General features: G+C 56.0%; 1 protein-coding gene across 1 annotated transcript in view; it reads right to left on the bottom strand.

Annotated features, from left to right (window-relative positions):
* The window catches only part of MID2 (midline 2), a 112,926-nt gene that overhangs the window by 75,927 nt on the left and 17,729 nt on the right, over positions 1-19,270 (bottom strand). The window contains exon 2 of the mRNA XM_075106445.1: positions 10,777-11,498. Coding sequence (XP_074962546.1) covers positions 10,777-11,442 — 666 coding nt within the window. The 5' untranslated portion in view covers positions 11,443-11,498. The remainder of the gene's footprint in view (positions 1-10,776; positions 11,499-19,270) is intronic.

The following is a 19,270-nucleotide window of genomic DNA, read 5'->3' on the forward strand; positions in this document are numbered from 1 at the left end:
GGCACAACCAACGGGGCAGCATCTCCCAAACCCAACGCTGAGCCGAGGCTGCCAGGCCGTTGCCTGACGGGACCCCTGGACCAGCCTGCCTCCAGCCTCCGCACGAGGCTCCTCTAGCGCCCGCTTGCCTCCTGCGGCAGGTCCAGGCGACCGAGGCGCCGGCACTGCCAGCGCGCTCGGCGAGGCAGCCACAGCCAGGGCAGAGGCCACCACGAGGTCCCAGCGCAGACCTGGGCCACCACAAAAAGCTGAGCAGGGCACGTGCTGCCCCCCAACATTTCCCCGCTCGTTTTCACATCTCCCTCTTCCCAGAGCCCAGGGGTTCATCCCTCTCTAAGGAAGGGAGAACCGGAGACTTTTTTCTGCTCATCGTTAATTTTCTTGGCAGTCTTCAAGCCCCGAGGTCTACAACATGAGCAAGAAAACAAAGGGCCACAAACCCCAGGTCCTGCTGCAGGGAGCAAGCTCCTTCCCTTGCAACGCACCCCAGCTCCTCCACCAGCCCTTTTGAGCAGGAAATTATGCCCCTCCAGCACCTGCATTCCCCTCCCCGCCCTGCCCAGCGCCGGCAGGAGGCACGAGCAGCACCTCCGTACACATTATTCCCACCTAACTAATCACCGTGTAAGAGTCAATCATCATAAGATATAAAGTTAAGCAAGAGTTTAATACCTAATGATCTGGAGCTGCTGCACTTGTACAATTTGACATGCTCATAAATTTTTCATTTCTAATTTACCAGTGCAACAACTTCTGCCAAAAAAATTCCCCGTCCCCCTTCGGTACCTTGGACATGTTTTCATTTCTGGTTAGCCCCTCATGAAAGTGCTGCAGGGCTGCTCGGCCTGGAAACACTGCCTTTTGAGCCCGGTTTATTTACAGAGTAATTAAAAATTTATGTCTTCAGAAGAGCATCCTTGAGCCGGGTACCTGGCTGCATCACGAGAAAGCACGGACCCCACCGGCGCAAAACACACCGTTGCATGCCGGGAGCGTGGCACAGGGCCACGGCAGCCCCTGGACTGGCTGAACGGCCCTTGGCATTGCACGTCGACGCTTTCCAAGCCTCGTCTGACCACTGCCTGGGCTGGCATCTTGCCAGCAGCCCACAGGGCAGCAGCTAATTAAAACGAAAGCAAACCACCATTGCAAAGACTACTCACGTGGAGCGCAAGGGATGGCACGGGGACGTCTGCAGTCTCCCCGCCAGGGATGATGGGGTCTGAGCATCCTCTGGCCTCATCCTTAGGCACGAGTAGGAACGTGGCCCACACGGACTCATCGTGAGCACGTTGCCAATGTTGATGGCAAAAGGTTCGGGGACTTTTATTCCTCCGTCTTGTGCTTTTGAAAGCATATCTGATGGTTTGCTGCTGCAGCACTGAAGGCCTGAAGGAGCCCGCAAGCTGGGAGAAGCTGTGGGGCTGTGGGCGAGGCTGCGGCAGGCACAGGCACCAGCTGGTGTTCAAATCAGCCGCATCCTTTGAAAACCATCCCAAAAGCCAGCACGTGGAAGGCACTGTTCAATGCTTTCGGCAGCCCACCAAGGGTCAGTGTCTTCCCAAGCAAGACATCTCCCAAAGCAAGGAGCTGAAGGGACAGGGCTGCTGCCTGGGCATCTGGACATCCCCCATCTGCCCTCTCCTTGCTCCTCTGGGCACAGCTGCTCACCTGCACCATGTCCCCTAACCGATGGATTTGTACCGAGCACCACCAGGCAGCGGGTCAATGGCACGTCCCCTGTTGCCTTCGTCCTCTCAAAACAAGTCAACTCTCCAAGCACACCAGCCCCCATGAGCATCTTCCCCGGACCGCCCTGCGCCCGCAGCCTCAGTCGCTCCTCAGCTTTCACACCACACCGCCTCCATGCTCGTACAGCTGGTAGGAACCACGAATGTTGGTTTACAAAGCCCAAAGGTCAAATTCATTCATATCCTTAACCATCACCTTCATCACTTCCTAGTGCTTGAGGCTGACGCAGCAGGTGAGCAGACTGACCACCAGCCACGTTCTGAAATTAAGGCATTTGGGGGGGGGGGAAGGACAGGGATGGGACTTTAGGAAAAGAAGGTGACACCTGTTATTTAAAAATAACTTCATCTGCTTACCATCTTGCTTCTTCCATAGACTTGAGTTCTGACCTGCTGTCTCACAGGACTCGAAGGCTAGAGAATTAACCCTTTAGCCTCATCAAGTGACTTTCGCACAGCTTTGCACTTTGTTTTTCCAGCTCAAGCTGCTCTTGAGATAGCAACATTAAAATCAGCTTGGATATGAATGCAGTTTTGGAAAAAGCAAGAGATTAATCTAACCAATGCAGTTTTTTAGGTCTGCTATCTCAAGACCCATAATAGCCTAATTTAAAAAAAAAATAAAAATCATGCAAACCCTCCCCCAAAAGTAGATTTTTCAGGGGGGTGGGGAGGGGGGAAATCAAGGATCCCAGCACTCAGTGCTGATTCCTGGTCCCCGTGACCTACAAATGATCTGTAATTAAACAGTCACCAACACTTGCATCCTCCGTGCTGATGGAAAACTTCAGCTGGGAGCTCCACCAGACACCGGAGCACCTTCTGATCCCTCTCCTGTCGTGGAGCAGAAGAGCCAGGAGGGTGCTGTATTTCCGCATGACTCACGCACCGCGGGTAAGCGCTACAGCTGAAGCCGTGCCCTGCTTGCGCCCGCCCAGCGCGCTACCCACGCACGCGTCCCCGCGCGGCCGGCGGGGCGACGCGCTCCCGAGCCAAATGGCAAGGGCAGCCCCGGCCGCAGCGGGGACCGGACGCCGGCCCCAGATGTGCTCACGAGCCTCCTCCTGCCTCCTGGGGCTTCTGCGGCACCAGGGCAGCGGCTCCAAGGCGGACAGACCGATAGGCAGAGCAGCCTGCGTTGCTGATGCTTCCTGCTGGCATGCCAAAAAACACACCCCAAAAAACCAAAAATGCAGAGCCGCAGCTCCAAGCTTCGTTTGCAGCCTTATTTATTGCCAGCCTTATTTCCACGGCTACAACTTCCAGTGCATAGAGCTTCCCTGTGTCCGAGCAGCCTCCACCTCCACGGGGAGAACACGCCAGGTCCCGGGGACTGTCCCCTCCACAGGGCTGAGCGTGGCTGCAGGCGCCCTTGGCTCATGCCGACGTGAGGCACCCGCGGGGCCCTTTCACAATTTCCCATTGAGGGGTCCTCAGCTGTTTGTGATTTTGGTATCGAAGCCGCAGCAACGACTGACTCCCGCTGCGCGGCACCCGAAGGGCACGCTGAGCTGCTAGACGGAGGCCAGGGCAACCACTTGGTAGGGGAACCTGGCAGAGGATCAAAGGCCTTTATCTGCATCAGGGATAAGATGCTCTTCTGCACATGTTCATCAGTTGAGTGTTTGCTGCTTTGCAAGGGGTTAGGTTGCCACCACAAAGCGATGGGAACAATAATCCCCTGATGGCAACACCGTTTCGGACCACAGGCCTCCCCTGCTCAGAGAGATCTCTTGTAACCAGTCACTGGATTACAACTCAACCAGGGATAAACCCACAGTGTGCTTTTATTGGTTTTTTCCCCACTGTCCACCTGCCTTAGGAGAAAGAAACCAACGCTAAAAGGCCTCAGGAGCTTGGTGGGGAGTGGAGATGCCTGGACTCATGCATAGAAAGCCAAAGGAACAGCAGGTAAGGCTGAGGAGCAGGCTGGCAGGTGAAGGCAGGGGCTCTGCTTGCCCCGAAACGCCCGTCAATAACCCCAGAGCTGCGGCCCCAGCTGGCGGTCCCGCGCTGCGGCAGGCTGCGGTGCAGGCGCCTGGTCTCCCGCACGGCGCAGCGAGGGGGTGGGCACGCAGGAAGGGATGGACTCGCCTGCACCAGTACTGCAACCGTTGCAGGAGAGCTTGAATGGTGGCTTAGCCAGGGCTGCCACCAAAGGTGGGGTCGAACCCCCTCCGCCAGCACGGCCAGGGCTGCGGCACCCACAGGTGACCGCCCGTCACCCACCAGGGTCCCCAAAGCTGTGGGGCGGTTGCAGCTCCCACCCCTGCAAACCTGGTCTGAAGCCTGCCTCAGCTGGGTTTGCATTTCCTCCTCTAAGTGGGTCTCAAGCAGCAAAAGCATATCTGCTGCTGGGTAAGAGTAACGGAGCCGATCGCTACAGCACAAGCACAGCTTTCTATATTTTTGCTGGTAACAGCCCCCCCCACGGTCTGTGTAGGAGTCACAGCAGTCACAACTGTAACCCTCATTATCAGCTAACTCTTCTTTGTGGGGGGGAAATATATATATATATCTATAAAATTCAGCTTGGCCTGATGGCAGTACAGTAAATTATAAACTAAGCAGCAATCTCAGTGACTCACACAGCGCAAGTGAGAACATGTTCACAAGTGCCAAGGCGGAGAAGCCCTATATTGCAGCATGCAGAAAGTTTTTTTCCCCCCTCATTTTTCTACCCCACCAGTCTCTTAAGAGCCTTGGAATAACCATCAACTTCCTGCACACAATTTGTCTAGCACAGGAACTGCTTGGGGTTTTTTTTTTCTCCTGATCTTGAGTCCCACTCACACAAACCCACTGCAGGCAGCGCACCTCTGAAGTGTCTCAGATGCTTCCCACCTGGCTTATTGCTCTTCCTTTAGCAAAGAGCAGATATAAAAGCGTTACAAAAACACATATTTTTTTCTTTTTGGTATTTCCAGCCCATCAATCCACAGAAGCCCCAGCAACGGCAAAGGAAAAGCCTCCTCTGAGCTGGCCCTTATCTGGCTCCTGCAAAGGGGACAGAGCAGATGGAGAAGCAAAGGACAGCAGCGAATAATTAAGGCAAAATCCCCCTTTCTCTGAAAACTCATTCCACCACAAATCACGGATGGGAGGAGCCAGCCAGAGCTCTTCAGTCAAAGCCTTTCTTGCTGTAATCCCTCCCTTGGAGGGAGTCACCACGCAGCATAACCTCGCGCCCGGCCCCGGCACAGTGGCAGCCACCGCCGGCGCAGGCAGGGCTCGGGGCAGGGCAGCGCTCCGCAGAGAGGATCCTAATTATGAGTTTCAAGAAATCTGAATTTATAATTGGCTGAGATTTTACTCAGCAGATAATGCACTGCTGTCCTAGGCGCTCGCTTTATCTAGGTCAAGCCATTAGTTTTGCTCTTAATCTACATACATTTTTAATTTGATCTTTAATGTTGATTTTCGGCCAGCAAGACGAGCTGATGGGCTCCTTTACCGCTGATTGAGTCCAACATCTCGACCCTTCCCGAACACGCAGAGAGGGAAAACAAGCACCGACATCCCGATGGGCTTTGACTACTCGCAGCCAAGCTCCCGCATCAGGAGGGCCGGCACTTCGCCACCGCAAGACGGGCTGCACAGCACAGCAGCGCTGGGAGTCCGAGGCCGAGCGAGGACACGCCAAGCAGCGCGCACCCCAAAAGACACACTCAGGCGGCACCCCAGGAACTCCGAGAGCTCTTGCCGGGGGGTTTGGGCGGCCAGCGACCTGTAGGGCGAGCTGCAAGAGGACAAGAGACACGAAGATGCCTTCAAAGATGCAACATTAACTGAGGTCCGCTTTCTGAAGGCACCACCCGATTCTTCTCCCAGCTGAACGGGCACCGCCTCAAAGCTGAGCGGGTGTTGGAGCCACTATGTCGCCACTAGCAAACTCGAAGCCTCGAAGCAAGTAGAAAACACAGGCAGAAATCCAACCCCTTAAAAGCATCGCGCCTCCTGCTTGCCCTCCCTCCAGGTCCCTCTCCCATCACCTGCTTGCCTGCCCTCGCCCACGCTGCTCGCAGGGCGAGATGCCACTGCTAAGTATTTCATCTCCCACATCCGCAGCTCTCCGAGCACTTAAGCACAGCGCTGGGAAACAGCCACTGTATTACAAGGCACTTCCCTACCAAAAGAGCTGTTTTTCCCTTCCCTCGTGGTCTCTGTAGCCGACAACCCTTGACGTGGAGCCTTCCCAGGGAAGCAGGATGCCACTGCATCCATCCCAGGCACCCCAGCTTTGGAAAGCTCCTGGACACGCTCCCGCACCACACGGGTGACCCCAGCGCAGCGACCTCTTGCCTGGCATCTCCCGCGGTCCCCTCGAAATCAGACACCCCCTGACCCACGCTCCATCTGACAACAGGGGCCAGGCTGCGAGTCCCAGCAAAGGGGAGGGGAGCTGGGAAAACCCTCTCCGTCCATCTTAAAAACAGGTGGATGCTTTTGCTGCAGAAAATCTAGTGGCATCGGGTGGCCAGGGTTGAGAATAACTGCAGTTCACCCTGCACCATCAGCACCCCTGGTGTTTGCAGCACTCCTGCCAGCAGCCGTTCGAGCTGGCAGGCGACGGCCGATGTCCGAGGCACAGTGGGCGGCCAACGGAGCTGCTTTTACAGACGAGCCGACTTGTGGGCTTCAAAGAACCGGGTGCAGAATTACACACCAGCAAACAGGAGCATAACCAGGGCAAGAACTCCTCTATCGCAAAGCAATGGGCATTATGTGAGCAACCGTGGGGCGGGTCCAAAACCTCAGCCCGGCGATCTTCATGACTTGGATTTACTGCAGTTCAGGAAAACTGCTCACACTGCCCAGCTCCTTTATAATATAAACAGGTGGAGTTGAAAATGCATAAAATAAGAAGCCTTAATATGCATTAAAGGGGTTAAAGATAGTTCCTAAAACACCTTGAAGCGTACAATATGGCATGGCTAGATGGTTGCAGAGCCTCCATGGGGAGCCACGCTGCAGGCATGCACTAGAGATTTCTGATGTAAAACACACCCAGAGGGGAAGGGGAGCACTGGGAGATGGTTTCGGGTTTAGACACAACCATACGGTTTTCAGGCATTCAGCTATTCTAAAGAAGAAAAAAATAATTCCCCGCCAAAGATTTTTGTGGAAAGCACAGCCCTTTTGACAAAATGAAGTTACTTGGTTCAAAACGCAATTTTCCATCAAAAAAACCTGACTTGAAAGGAGTTTCCAGCTCGCTCTAGCTACGGGATCAAAGCTGGAGATTAAGAGCAACTGCTCGCTGCTCGACGCCCAAGCGTACGGCGATCTTCAAGGGCAGGCTGGCTGCAACGTAACGCACTGATTAATGATTTAAAGGCAGAAAGGAGGGGGCAGAGCCCTGCCGTGGGGCACGGGGGGACTTCGGGCAGGCCCGGGGGGCAAGGCGGCCATGGGAGGGAGCAGCCAGCTCCATCAGCCGCAGGCTTCCCGGCGGCAGCATCCCACCAGCGCTCCCATCCCCGCGCATTTTTAATGATTTCAAGTATTTCAGATACTTGCAAGGATTTCAAGTATTGCCAGAGAGCGCATTGTGGTCGGAACTATAGACTGAGGCTGTACAAGGAAGACGACACAAAACACTAACGCAAATATTGACTCTGCTGGTAACGCTCGGCATCGATCCCGTGCAATTCTTGCAGTGGAGGCAGAGCGTTAGGAAAAAAGCCATCCAAAAAAAGCCCAACCAACGCACAGCCGGAGGCAGGGGTTGCAGACACGTAACCGAGGTCCCCCCACATAGGAGCCGTGCCTGGGAGAAAGGACACGTCTGCCACCGGCGGGCGGGTGGGCTCGGACGGAGGCATTGCAGCCCCCCTCTCCCCTGCTCCCCAGTTCAGCTACAGCTCCTGCCGTTGAACGGGGAGCTGGGCAGGATGAATCGCAGAGAAAGAATGCATCTAGCAGGGGAGAGCTTCCCTCCTTGTCCAAAATCACTTAAGGCTGTTATTTAAAACAAAAAAAAGTAAAAAAAGTGTTCTGGCAACTTGCAAAATTTGGCTGCTTGAAGAAGCAATTTAGGTTGTCAAGGGTTTTTGTCTTCAGATGACTTTGCCTGGCTAGCTGACACGGGACGGGGTAGGGGGAAAAATATTAAAAGGGTTTTAATTTCTATCCCCAGCTTTTATTGCATGCAAACATACACGGCCGTTTCTTTCTGAGGTTTCCAATTTGCTAATTGAGACATTTCCTCATGGAAAAAGAATGTCCTGGACTAAGGACCGGGCTGCTGGCACTGCTCCGCACACCGGGGGAAGCTTAGGTGAGGCGTGATGCGAAGACGAGACAGGCACATCGAGGTCCGACGGCAAATCTCAGCCGCCTCGGAGCCCAGATGCTTCGCGGGCACGCACCAGCACCGATGCCATTTGGCAGCACCCACCGAAAATCGGACCTCGTGGCTGGAACATGGGGGAGACAGAAATAAGCCACAGGACATCCTAGAGCATGTTCTTCCTCCGGCTGCAGATGTTTAAGTCACATCACTGGGCACGTCACATCGGGTTTGGGAGATTCTGGAGAAGGGGAGGTAGGAAACCAGCCCAGGAAACTGGACACCTCGGGAGATTTCTTTCCAGGCACCACTATGTTTAACAAAATAAAAGAAAAAGGGGGGGGGGTGGGGAGGGGGGAGAAAAAAATCCGGCCTACATATAAATGACCCAAGTCTTCTGTATTTTTGCTAGAGTGATAGAAGTGTTTCTCCTGCCCTCATAAAACACAGGAGCGGACAGATGGATTTTGTTCAAAACATTAACAAGACAAAGAGCCAAGAGAAGCATTTTTGGGTCAGAACAATCCCAGAACATTAAGGGAGAAAGGACCAAGGAAGAAGCAGCTGGAAACACATGAGAAGGGTTATAATGGGAATATTCTGCCACAGTTAGAGCCTCACCAGCGTGACCTCTAATGGGACCAGCTATGGTTTGGCGTTTTTTTTTAGTATTTAAAAAAAGGAATTAAAAGCGTTCTGCAGACTCATGCGGAATGCACGGGGGACAGAGAGGGATTTCTAACTTTATATAGGTCAAACATCATCCACACGGGTTCACATAATATGCAGTACAACCACAGCCACTGCATAAAAATTAAGCTTCAAAGTACTCCAGAGGGATCCCTGGGAAGTTTGCGCTCTCCTACCTGAAGAGCGGCAGAACAGTAATTCAGCTCGGATCGATACGTGCTACAAGCGAAGGGGGCTGGAGGATGACTGCCCGTTTCTGCTGCTTCAGCTCCGGGGAAATTAGGATGGAAAATGTGGGCTGTCATAGAAAAGAGGTTCCCCACCACGGGAGCTCCCCGCTGGTGGAAACGCTGGTCTCAGCTGGAAGCAGGTGGAAGGGAGACCCCAGGCAACAGGGCCACGGAGGGGATCTTCAGAAGCTTCCAAATCCTGGTCAGCCCCCAGCCACCTTCCCTGCAAGACGGCAACCTCCCTTGGCACGGTCCCTCTGGGAGACGCAGAGGGCCGCTCGGGCCAGCCCCTCCGGCAACGGCATCTGCAGAGCCCGAGTGCTGAGATCCTGCAGGAGGGTGAAGGACAGGGGAGGAGTTTGGGGTGCTTGGGAAGCAGAGGGGAGCTCCATCACTGCCTCACAGAACGGTTTGGGTTGGGAGGGACCTTGGAAGGCCACCCGGTCCAACCCCTGTGCCGTGGGCAGGGACAGCTTTCACTGGGTGAGGTTGCTCAAAGCCCCATCCACCGTGACCTTGGACACTTCCAGGGTTGGGGTGCCCACAGCTTCTCTGGGCAGCCTGCTCCAGCGTCTCACCACCCTCACGGAAGAGCATTTCTTCCTTATGTCCAACCTAAACCTGCCCTCATTCAGTTTACAACCGTTGTTGCCCCTTGTCCTGTCGCTACAGATGCTGGTAAAAAGTCTTTCTCCATCCTTCTTAGTAACACCCCTTATTCAGTGAAAGGCCACAATAAGGTCTCCCCATGGAGCCTTCTCTTCTCCAGGCTGAACTACCCCAACTCTCTCAGCCTTTCTTCATAGCAGAGGGGTTCCAGCCCTTGGACCATCTTTGTGGCCTCCTCTGGACCCGCTCCAAAAGGTCCGTGTCCTCTTTGTGCTGGGGACCCCAGAGCTGGACGCAGGGCTCCAGGGGGGTCTCACCAGAGCAGAGTGGAAGGGCAGAATCCCCTCCCTCCACCTGCTGGCCATGCTGCAGGTGATGCACCCAGGACACAGCTGGCCTGGGCTGTGAGTACACACTGTCGGCTCATGTCCAGCTTTTCATCCACCAGCATCCCACGCTCTTCTCCGCAGGGCTGCTCCCAACCCATTCATCCCCTATGACTTCCCAGGGCCCAGGCCTCTCTCTCACAGAGGAGAAGCTTTGAGCAAGCCGGCTCAAGGAAGACATGAAAGCACTCTCCGGAGCACTCCTCAGGGCATGGTGGTCCTCAGGCATGGGTAAAGCCTGCAGAGGAGGTTTCATGGACAGCAGAAGGGTTCTTATGCTCTGCAGCTTTCCAAAAGGAAATGCCCGCAGCCCAACCCATCCTGCTCCCGTCCTCCAAAAGGGCTGAACAGCCACAGCTGGAGCACAACAGCCTCAAGGCATCGTGCTCACAGGTCACTCCGGCCACTCTTTGCCACGGCAGCTCCCTCGCAGGACAGGGCAAACCCCAGGGAAAGCCATGCTCCTGGGGCAGCAGCTGCAGGGCACCTCGGTGCCCAGTGATGCTTTGGTCTCTGGCCATTTAGGGAGAAGGACCGATGCCTGGGCCTGGCACACGCGCACCATCAGGAGAAAAATAACATAGCAAAGACTTTGCTCTAATTGTGCAAGCGAGACCCAGCTCAGCCTCCTGATCCCGGGGTCCTGGAGGAGCCCGCAGGCTGCATCCCGCAGCCCACATAGCTTTCAGATGTTTGATTTAAATAAGAGGTGCCTCCTGGGTCACCTGGGATCTGCCCTGAGAACCACCCCTGGGCAAACACCAGCCCCTACGGACGACCTCGCCCGCGGGCTCACTGCAGCGGCGCTGGGTGCTTACCTTCAGCTTTTCGAAGCGGTCGCTGAGCGATGCCACTTGGTGGTCCCGGTGGCGGCCCACCAGTTTACATAAGGCACAGATGAGCTGGTCGTCAGCAACACAGTACATGTTCACCTTCTCGTTCTCGTGCTCCAGGCACGTGAGTCCTCGGAAGTGCGCGTCAGGCACGGGCTCCACCAGACGGTGGCTGGTGAAGGGCTTCTTGTTGGGGTGGGTGGCCCGCAGGCAGCGGTCACAGTAGGACACCTCGCAGGTGATGCACGTCTTCACCGCGTCCCGCGGGGGATCCTGCTCGCAGAACTGGCAGGCGATCCTCTCGCCGGCCACGGACATGGTAGGGCTGTTGCGGTACGTCCTCTCGCGGCGGCTCTCGCTGGGGGAGTTGGGGCCGCTCAGGGATGCCTTCTGGAAGCGGTCGATGATGTTTTGCAGGGTCACATTCCTCTTGAGGCCCTCCAGGCCCCGGTGGTTGAGGGAGATGACATAGCGGCACGTGGGGCACTGGAAGGCGGTGATGGGCTCAATGGACTCGCTGGAGGAGCAGCTGGACACCAGGATGCGGTGGGCACAGCTGAAGCAGAGGCTGTGGGCGCACGGCAGCAAGAGAGGGTCTTCGAATAACTCCAGGCAGATTGGGCAGGTCAATTCTGACTCCAGTGTTTCCATCTTTAGTTAAAACGATCCTGATTCAGCATCAAAAACCAGGGAAGGTGGTCTGGTACCTGGGAGAGAGGAGAGAGGGGCATGAAGCAGGCGCCATGGGGAGTGGGACACATCACCCCTGCAGCACCGCGATGCTGTTACTGCAGCCCGGCCAGGCTCATGGAAGCGCTTCACGTGGCCGAAGCCTCTCACCACGCCGCCCGCCTGAGCCGAGCCACTGGCTCGGACCAGCGCCCAGAGGCGCTGCGGAGACTAGCGCCGTTCGGAGGGGAAGGGGAAAGGGCAGCAGCAAGCTCCTCTCCATCACCTTCCAGCCCAGCCAGGGAAGAGGACTTGGACAACAAGGCTCGAGACAGAAACAGGAGAAACCACATGATTTCATGTTTCTTTTAGTGAGCGCTGCCCAAGACAGGAGCAGGGGGCCGTGCTGGTTTCCCTGCATAAAGGCTCTGCTGCATAGCAAAGATAAACCTCTAAATAACCCTGCTAGCAGCTACACAGTCCTGTCTCCTTTAGGTGAAGGGGAAACGGTGAATCATGTCCTGGAAACTCTGAGCAAATACGTCAGGAGCTCTACCGTACCATCCTCCTGCTCTGTGTTTCTCCCAGCCACCCCCTTTTAGGAGAGGGGTGGGAAGAGCAGCAAAATTACAGCCTGCAGCTTCCCTCTCTCAGCTGTCCTCCGCTGCACTCCAGCAACAGCCAGGGATGCCCAAATCAACTCCAGCTGAAGGCAAACAAGCTCGTATTTTTAGATCGCCTCCCTGGCAAGAGGCTGGAAGCGGGCTCTCTGCAAGTGACCAAACCTGCTGTCGCATGGTTTCCAGGCTCCAGTTTCACAGAGCACCAGGTTGCACCATGAGCGCTGGCCCAAATGCTGTCCCCTCCGCGTGGCCGGCAGCCACTGGGCTCCCTCCCCGCCGGGGCTGCAGGGCAATTCCCCGCCGGGGCTGCAGGGCAAGCAAGCAGCAGGCCCGGGGGCAGCACACCGACAGCCCCATCCTCATAAAAACCCCATGGAAGCCACTGCGGGCACAGGCTGCAAACCCACCTGCAGACCTCGTGCCAGCTTCTGGCAGGTCTAAGGGGGAAGGCAATAACAACCCGGCAGGTGCCAAGGGGAGAAACCGCACGCTTCCCTCGCCAGCTCCACCACAGCCACGCGCGGGGACTAATTACCGAGGAGGGGGCCGGGGCAGACTTCGCGGCAGCCCCGCTGCCTCCAGCTCTGCTCTGCATTAGAGGCAAACCAGCAATCAATTAACCAGCCCCGCTGCTTCCCCGCGGGGACCCCGTGGAGGGAAGCGCTCGCAGAGCTGCTCTCTGCTCCGAATTAGCGTGCCGCTGCTCTGGGCTGACACCGGCTGGGAACGTCTCCTGTAGGGGAGAAGGGGTGTTTAATTACCTGGGAAGGGGGAGCAGGGCAGGGTCTGGCCGCACGGTGCTCGGACCCAGGAGGTGCTGGTGGGAGCTGCGCCCTCCGGGGGGATGCTCCACACGGGAGGGCACGTTGGAGGGGACAGTGCGGGCTGGGCAGCAAGAGCTGCCAGCCAAGGAAGCACGGAAGGGGCAGGCTGGGGATTCCTCCCCAAATTCGTGACAAGATGGCCTCTAGCATGGGGGTTGCCTATGGGGAAAATGGCTTGGGACTTTGGTGCTGGTACCCTGGAGGCAGGAGAGCCACAGCTGGGTGTTACAGCCTGCTAGCCACCATCCTGGGGCAAGGGTGCCCAGCCCCAAGCAGTTACCTTTTTTCCAAGACCAAAGACCCAGCCAAAAGCTCGGTCCTCTCTCCAGCCAACATCCCAGCAGCCTTCACCAGGAATGAGGCTTTGCTTTCTAATTAAATCAAAGTCAGGGAGAGACAAACAGCAGCAGCAATCACCCAGGGGAAACCACACGCTATCATTCCTCAGATCCAACTGCCCTGGCTCCTTCGGTTGCCTCATCCCCATTGCACATCACCGCCTCTGTCCCACCACAGACCAGCAGCCATCATCAGTGACAGCTCCTGGACCCCAAATCCAGCCACGGGTCCAGCAATCCCTCGCCAACCTACAGAGCGTTTTTCACCTTGTTGGCTCGCAAGCAGCGCTGCACTGGGTGTTATTGCATTCCACTCCCACTGACCAATAAGTTCAGGCTTTGTGTGATGGACGTTGGGCCGGTTTGAGAGCTGAGCATTGCTCTACTGCCTACAGACACCAATCAGCCACCCAAAGTCAAGGTCTGGGTAGCAGAGCCTCAAGTCCATAACCATGCCCTGTCAGTGCACCCCATTAAGAGCATCAGGAGACATGAGCGGGCCCCGTTTGAGGATGACTGCCCATCCCACTGCTTGCTGCGCTGGCAGCACAGCCCTTCTGCACCTGCACGCTGGTTTCTCCCACCAGAGACCTCCCAGAGCCTCTCCCTGGCATCCCACTGCCTTCCCAGCCCTACCCCGTGCCCTCCCAAAGCAAAGGGAGGCAGCTGATGGCACGGGATCAGGTTCAGCCTCTCCTTCCCCGCCCGTGCTCCGGCTCATGGCCAACACCCAGTGCACAGATGGTGCCTGCAGGTCTCCTTCAGCCCCAGCAAGTCAGGCTCCGAGGGATGCCCACCACGACACGCGCTCCCGCATCACGGTCACAGGGAAAGCCCTGATCTGCCACAGCCTGGCAGGAATCCCCTCACCTAGGCACTGCTGCAGGAGTGGACCCGATGAAAAGCAACACAGTGCCCGGCCAGGTTTCCACACTCAGCTCCCACTCCCGAAACACCTTGGCAGGGTGCATGGGCTCCCATTTCGGGAGGAGAGGAAAAACTCTGTCAAAAGGGGCTGTAATGCAGGTGTGATGGGATGAACCAACAGAAGCAGGAGAGGGTCTGGCTGCAGAAAGCCCCGAGCAGTCCCCCTGGGCAGGCAGGGGAGGTGGCAGCAGGGCAAGCCAGCGCCTGTGGCTCAGCAGCCTGGGAGCCGCCGGGGCAGGAGCGGTCCCACCTTCTGCAGGTATTTTCCAATCCACCTCCTCCTGCCAAGCGCCTCAGAGCCTCGAGCGATCCCAGCGCTTGCGGCGTGCTGCGGGGCCGGCTCCAGCCTCACCTGCAAGCGGTGCTGGCAGCCGTCCGCAGCCATGGCGGGGGGGCTCTGCCTGCCCACCCCAGCGGACGGCTGCTTCCAGTGCCTGCAAATGGCAAATCACGCAGGCGCCCCACTGCAACGTGCCGGCACCGGTCCCTGCCTATCGCACTGTCGCTTCCTAATTGCCTGAAATAGGATTTGCAAGTGCTTGGAGGAGATCTTGAGCTCTTCCCTGCACCAGATCAAGGAGCTTATAAAATTAAGCAATTGGATATTTAGATATGCTAATTCTGCAGCAACCTTACCAAGGCCTGCACAAATGCAGCCTTGCATAGATGCAGATACACACGCATTTTTCTCTCTTTTTTTTTCCCCCTCCTCAAGAGAGGCAGTGGAAAAGCAGCTGCATCCAAAAGAGCTGAGGAGCGCAAAGGCTCCCAACAGCTTCCTCTCTGCGGCCCCCAGCGCTTTTCTCAAGCCTTGGAGCCCATCTCAGCCATGGGAAAGCGGCGGGGAGGAAACGCTCCTGGCCGCCTGCCCAGGAGCTCTTGCACACTCTGCAGCAGCCGTCCCCTGCCGCCGGCTGCATCTGCCGCGCTCCCCTCCACCAGCCAAGCCTGAGAGGGTGAGGGGGTCCAGGTGCATAGCCGTAACACCCCCATCACCATCACTGCACCCACAAGCAGCTCCCCGGCCCTTCCCTTCGGGCACTCGTGCCGTAGAGCTGTACAAAGTGCCTCTGGGTCAGGGCTGGTCCTTGCTTTGCCAGGATGCTCCAGGTAGAGCGGCTGCCTCGCCGTAAGAGGCCAACGCTCCCGGCGGCACATACAACCCCAGCACGGGAGCAGAGCACCTCTCACCTCCCAGATTCATCCATGGATTCTCTCCAGCCAGCAACACACACAAAAAAAAAATTAAGGACAAGAACAGGATTTATTTCAGAGTCTGACCAAAACTGAGAAAAGAATTTAAAAATAAGGATTGGTGGAAGCAGCTCCCCAACAGCCTCCGCAGGGCAGTGTGAGAGCTGCTCGTGGCCAGGCCAACCTCCGGCGGAGCAGACGAAGCTGCAACACACCCCGCCACGCTGCCACCAGCTCCCGCCTACCTTTGAAGTGCCCTTGCTGCCATCTGAGGCAAAAAAGATGCAAAAAGTTTAAACAGCCTTTTGCTCTGCTCCTGAGGGCTGTTCTTATGTTAATGTTGTTTTCCTTGCTGGGACAACATCCTTTAGATCTGAGATAACCGAGAGGAGCCTCAAAACCCAGGCTGGAGCAGAAGCAGGGACGAGGAAGCTCTCTCAGAGATGCACCTGGGCGAAGCAGTTGGCGCTGCCTTCTGAGCCTTTCATGCCTCTCACTTTGATGTTCGCTTTGATGTCCGGGATTGACGTGGCACGAGGAATAGCTGATTAGATTAAAGTCTGCCTTGTTTAGAGTCATTAGCTCCCTAAATATAAAATATTAACACGGTTTGCAAACAGCCCCGTGTCACTCGCGCCTAAGGGTCAGCCGGTCCCGGCCGTGCCCGCGCCGGCCCCTGGGGAAACTCCTGGCAGCCAGCGGCTGAAGCAGCGGTTTAACAAAGCACTAACACAAAACCAAACATTTTTCTCGTGGAAGCAGCTGGGTGGGATTTCTCCCATTGCGTAACAGAGCCACACAGCGTCCTTCCAGCACACGCACAGGGTGCCTTTGCTCGGCACGACAGCAATGACGAGCGGCTTTAAGCGGGGCCAGTTGGCCAGCGGGCCCCCGTGCCGCCGAAGGTCAGCCCGTGCAGCCGGTGAGGTGTGGGCAAAGCACCCTCCTGCATCACCGGGACCTGCCTCCCCCCGTGCTGCGGGTGGGCGCAGACCCACGGGCATTGCACATCCCCACGTGCTGCTCCGGGTCTCCCCGCTTTTGCTTCCCTGACGGTAGGCAAGGCGAGAGACACAGCTTGGGGAAAGGACAAGCACAGGAGACGCGCATGTCGCGGCCGCTGCCGCCCTCGCCGGGGTCACCGCTCAGGGTGGTGGGAACCCCCTGGGTGCCACCAGAGCTCCCGTGCCAGCCCAGCAGCCGGGAGCGGCGCTTGCACCCCAGGCCTCCTCCTCCCAAAGGGACAAACCTCAGCAGCAGCGCTTGCAGTAGACACCCCCCGGCTCTGCAACCCTCCAACACCATCGGCAGACGCCGCTCTGCCGGGCACACGCACACCGTACCGTGCCCGCGCGTCAGTCGAGGCCGAGCACCCCCCACTCGCTGGACAACAACAACCCCGAGGACATGTTGTTGCTCACTCTGAGAAACAGAATCGGCTGTGTTAATTTGAGCTCTGTTCAAAACCCAAGGGAAAGAGAGGAAAAATAAAAAATTTAATAAAAAAAAAAAATCAGTGACTGCTAAAGAAAGAAGGGCAGAGCGAGAAGGGAAGGGGGAAGGGGGAAGGCAGCAAGCTCCGGGGCAAGCAAAGCGAGGCTGTGGAGGTGGTGGCAAAGCCAGCCGCCAGCTCCACTGGATACCGAGCAACCAGTGCTTTTACTTTGAGCCTGGCTTTTTGACAGGCTCCGAAACTCACGCGCTGACTTGGAGCAGCACGAGCATGGCAAGCCCCAGCGGTGCACGCGACATCCTAGCAAATTATATCAAGATCATTTGGTACAAAGGTTCCCCTGCTGCCTCTTGCAAATCATTATTTTCACAAGATCAAAGCCAAACACGCTTCATTCCTACCTCAAGCTCAAAGGTTCATCGTGAGCAACGCAAAGCCTTGCCACCAGGGAAGGGAGGGAGGAGAGAGAGAAGCAGCAGGAGGAGATGCTGCTCACATCACCCCTTCTATACTGGGAGGGGACATCCTGGTGTATATTACCTAAGGTCCATGGTCGGCCAGCCCCAAATTCCCCTTAACCCCTCTGACCACCTTCAGGCAGCCCAAAATTCCCCCTGCTCCTTCCGTTTGTGGTTTCCCCTTGGACCCTGGCGCAAGAAAGCTCTTGCTCAGACAGCCACACCATGAGTGCCCCGTGCCGCAGAGCTCGGATACCAAAAGTCAGTATGACAGATTTAAACACAGACACAGCACAAGAGCTGCAGCTTCTTTTCATTTCTTGGGCTTGGCCACAACTACATCTTTAAGCCGGTCCTCTCGCCCCTGCCCACGGGCAGACACGGCACACGGAGTGCCGCAGCTCTTCAAGCCCTGCGAGTTACGGGTTTGACTTATTTAGGATGCAGTTCTCGGTGCTCTCCAGGCAGCAGCGTGTAATTACTGTATAACTGCGCAGGGTTTATCAGGCTAAAAAAACCCAGTCCCTCCCAGCGTTTGGCTTCACTCCCATTTGGCGGCAACAGGTCAATGCACCTCGTGCACGGCGAGCACCAGCCTTTGACAAGCTGGACGCAGCAGCACCCGCTTCCCTAACTGGTTAGAGAGAATTTAAAACCCAACAACATACGTGTGCAGGTCACATTTTCCTCTCCAGCACACCCTCCTGACCTCTGCCAGCCTTCACTTTTATCAGTGTTTGCTAAGGTCACCTGAAATTCCTCCCGGTCTCTCCCAGCACCAAAACTGGGCAGGACTTTGCCAGCCTCTTCGAGCCCCACATTGCAAACCATGTCTCCTCTCTGGACCTGCTCAGGCAGACGCTAACTATTCTTCCCTCCCCCCACCCCTTTTTTTTCCCCACCCCAGAAAAACTTCAGCCCAAATTGTTCAGCCACTTCCAAGAATGAGGCTTAAAAAAGCAACATTGCTCCACCCGTACATTAAAAAAAAAAAAAAAAAAGAGAAAAATTATGGCAACCCTTTCCTTAATTGGCTCCACGACAGCAGGATATAAAATCTGGGCAGCAGTTGTCTGTGTGCTTTTGTTGTCCTCAGGAAAATTAGCTCGAAATTGGATCACTGTTCAGGGAAAAAAGAACCCATCCAGCAGCCACGTCCTGTCACCGAAGAGCCCCGGGTGCCCAGCGCAGCCCCCCGCTCCGGCTGAGCGGGACCCTCCCGCAGCGGCAGGGACCCACTCCCCGGGCCCGACGGGGGAGAGGGGCTCCCCCTCCACTCCCCCCAGCCCTGCTGCCGACACCGCACGCCTGCAAACATCAGCCTTCCCGAGGAACTGCCCTAAATTTGCCCTTGAGACAGGTCTGGCCCATGAGAAATGGGGTCCTATGAGGAAAAATAGCCCCCGACGGTGTAGTTTGCAACAGCTTCTTACCCAATGAAGACACTCGAGGGACAGAGACGGGAGGCAATTGGGCTCATCCAGCCAATTTAGACCTAGCAGTACCTAATTTTTCTGTGCTTGACTTGCAACCTTGATACGCTGGTGCGTGTAGAGCTGCTCTGCATATTTAACACTAAAATTCAAGCTTTAGGCCCCAGACGGTGAGGAGCATCCTTCGGCCAGGCCGTCGCAGCACGCGCCCCTTCGCTTGCTCCTTCCTCCCAGTAAATCTGAAAACATCGAACAGAATTTGACCTTTCCTCCCACAGCTCCTGCCTTAACAGTTTCCTTAATAACTTAGTGAATTTGCCCAAGGCTTTCTGAAAATCCAAATAATTCATCTCCCAGCGGCTCTCCCCAGTCACCTTATCACAACATTGAAAAAAAGATTAAAAAAAAAAATCCTGAGTAAACTGGATTTCCTGTATAAAAGCCATGTGTTGTTGCCCTTAATCTATCACACCGAAGTGCAGGCAGTTCTACACAAGCTTTAATTATTTTCTCAGCCAATTTGCTTGGTGCTAAAATAAAGCTGGCTGCTCTGTAATTCC

The sequence above is a fragment of the Phalacrocorax aristotelis genome, chromosome 11 (genome assembly GCF_949628215.1).
Source record: "Phalacrocorax aristotelis chromosome 11, bGulAri2.1, whole genome shotgun sequence".
In the NCBI taxonomy this organism is placed as follows: domain Eukaryota; kingdom Metazoa; phylum Chordata; class Aves; order Suliformes; family Phalacrocoracidae; genus Phalacrocorax; species Phalacrocorax aristotelis.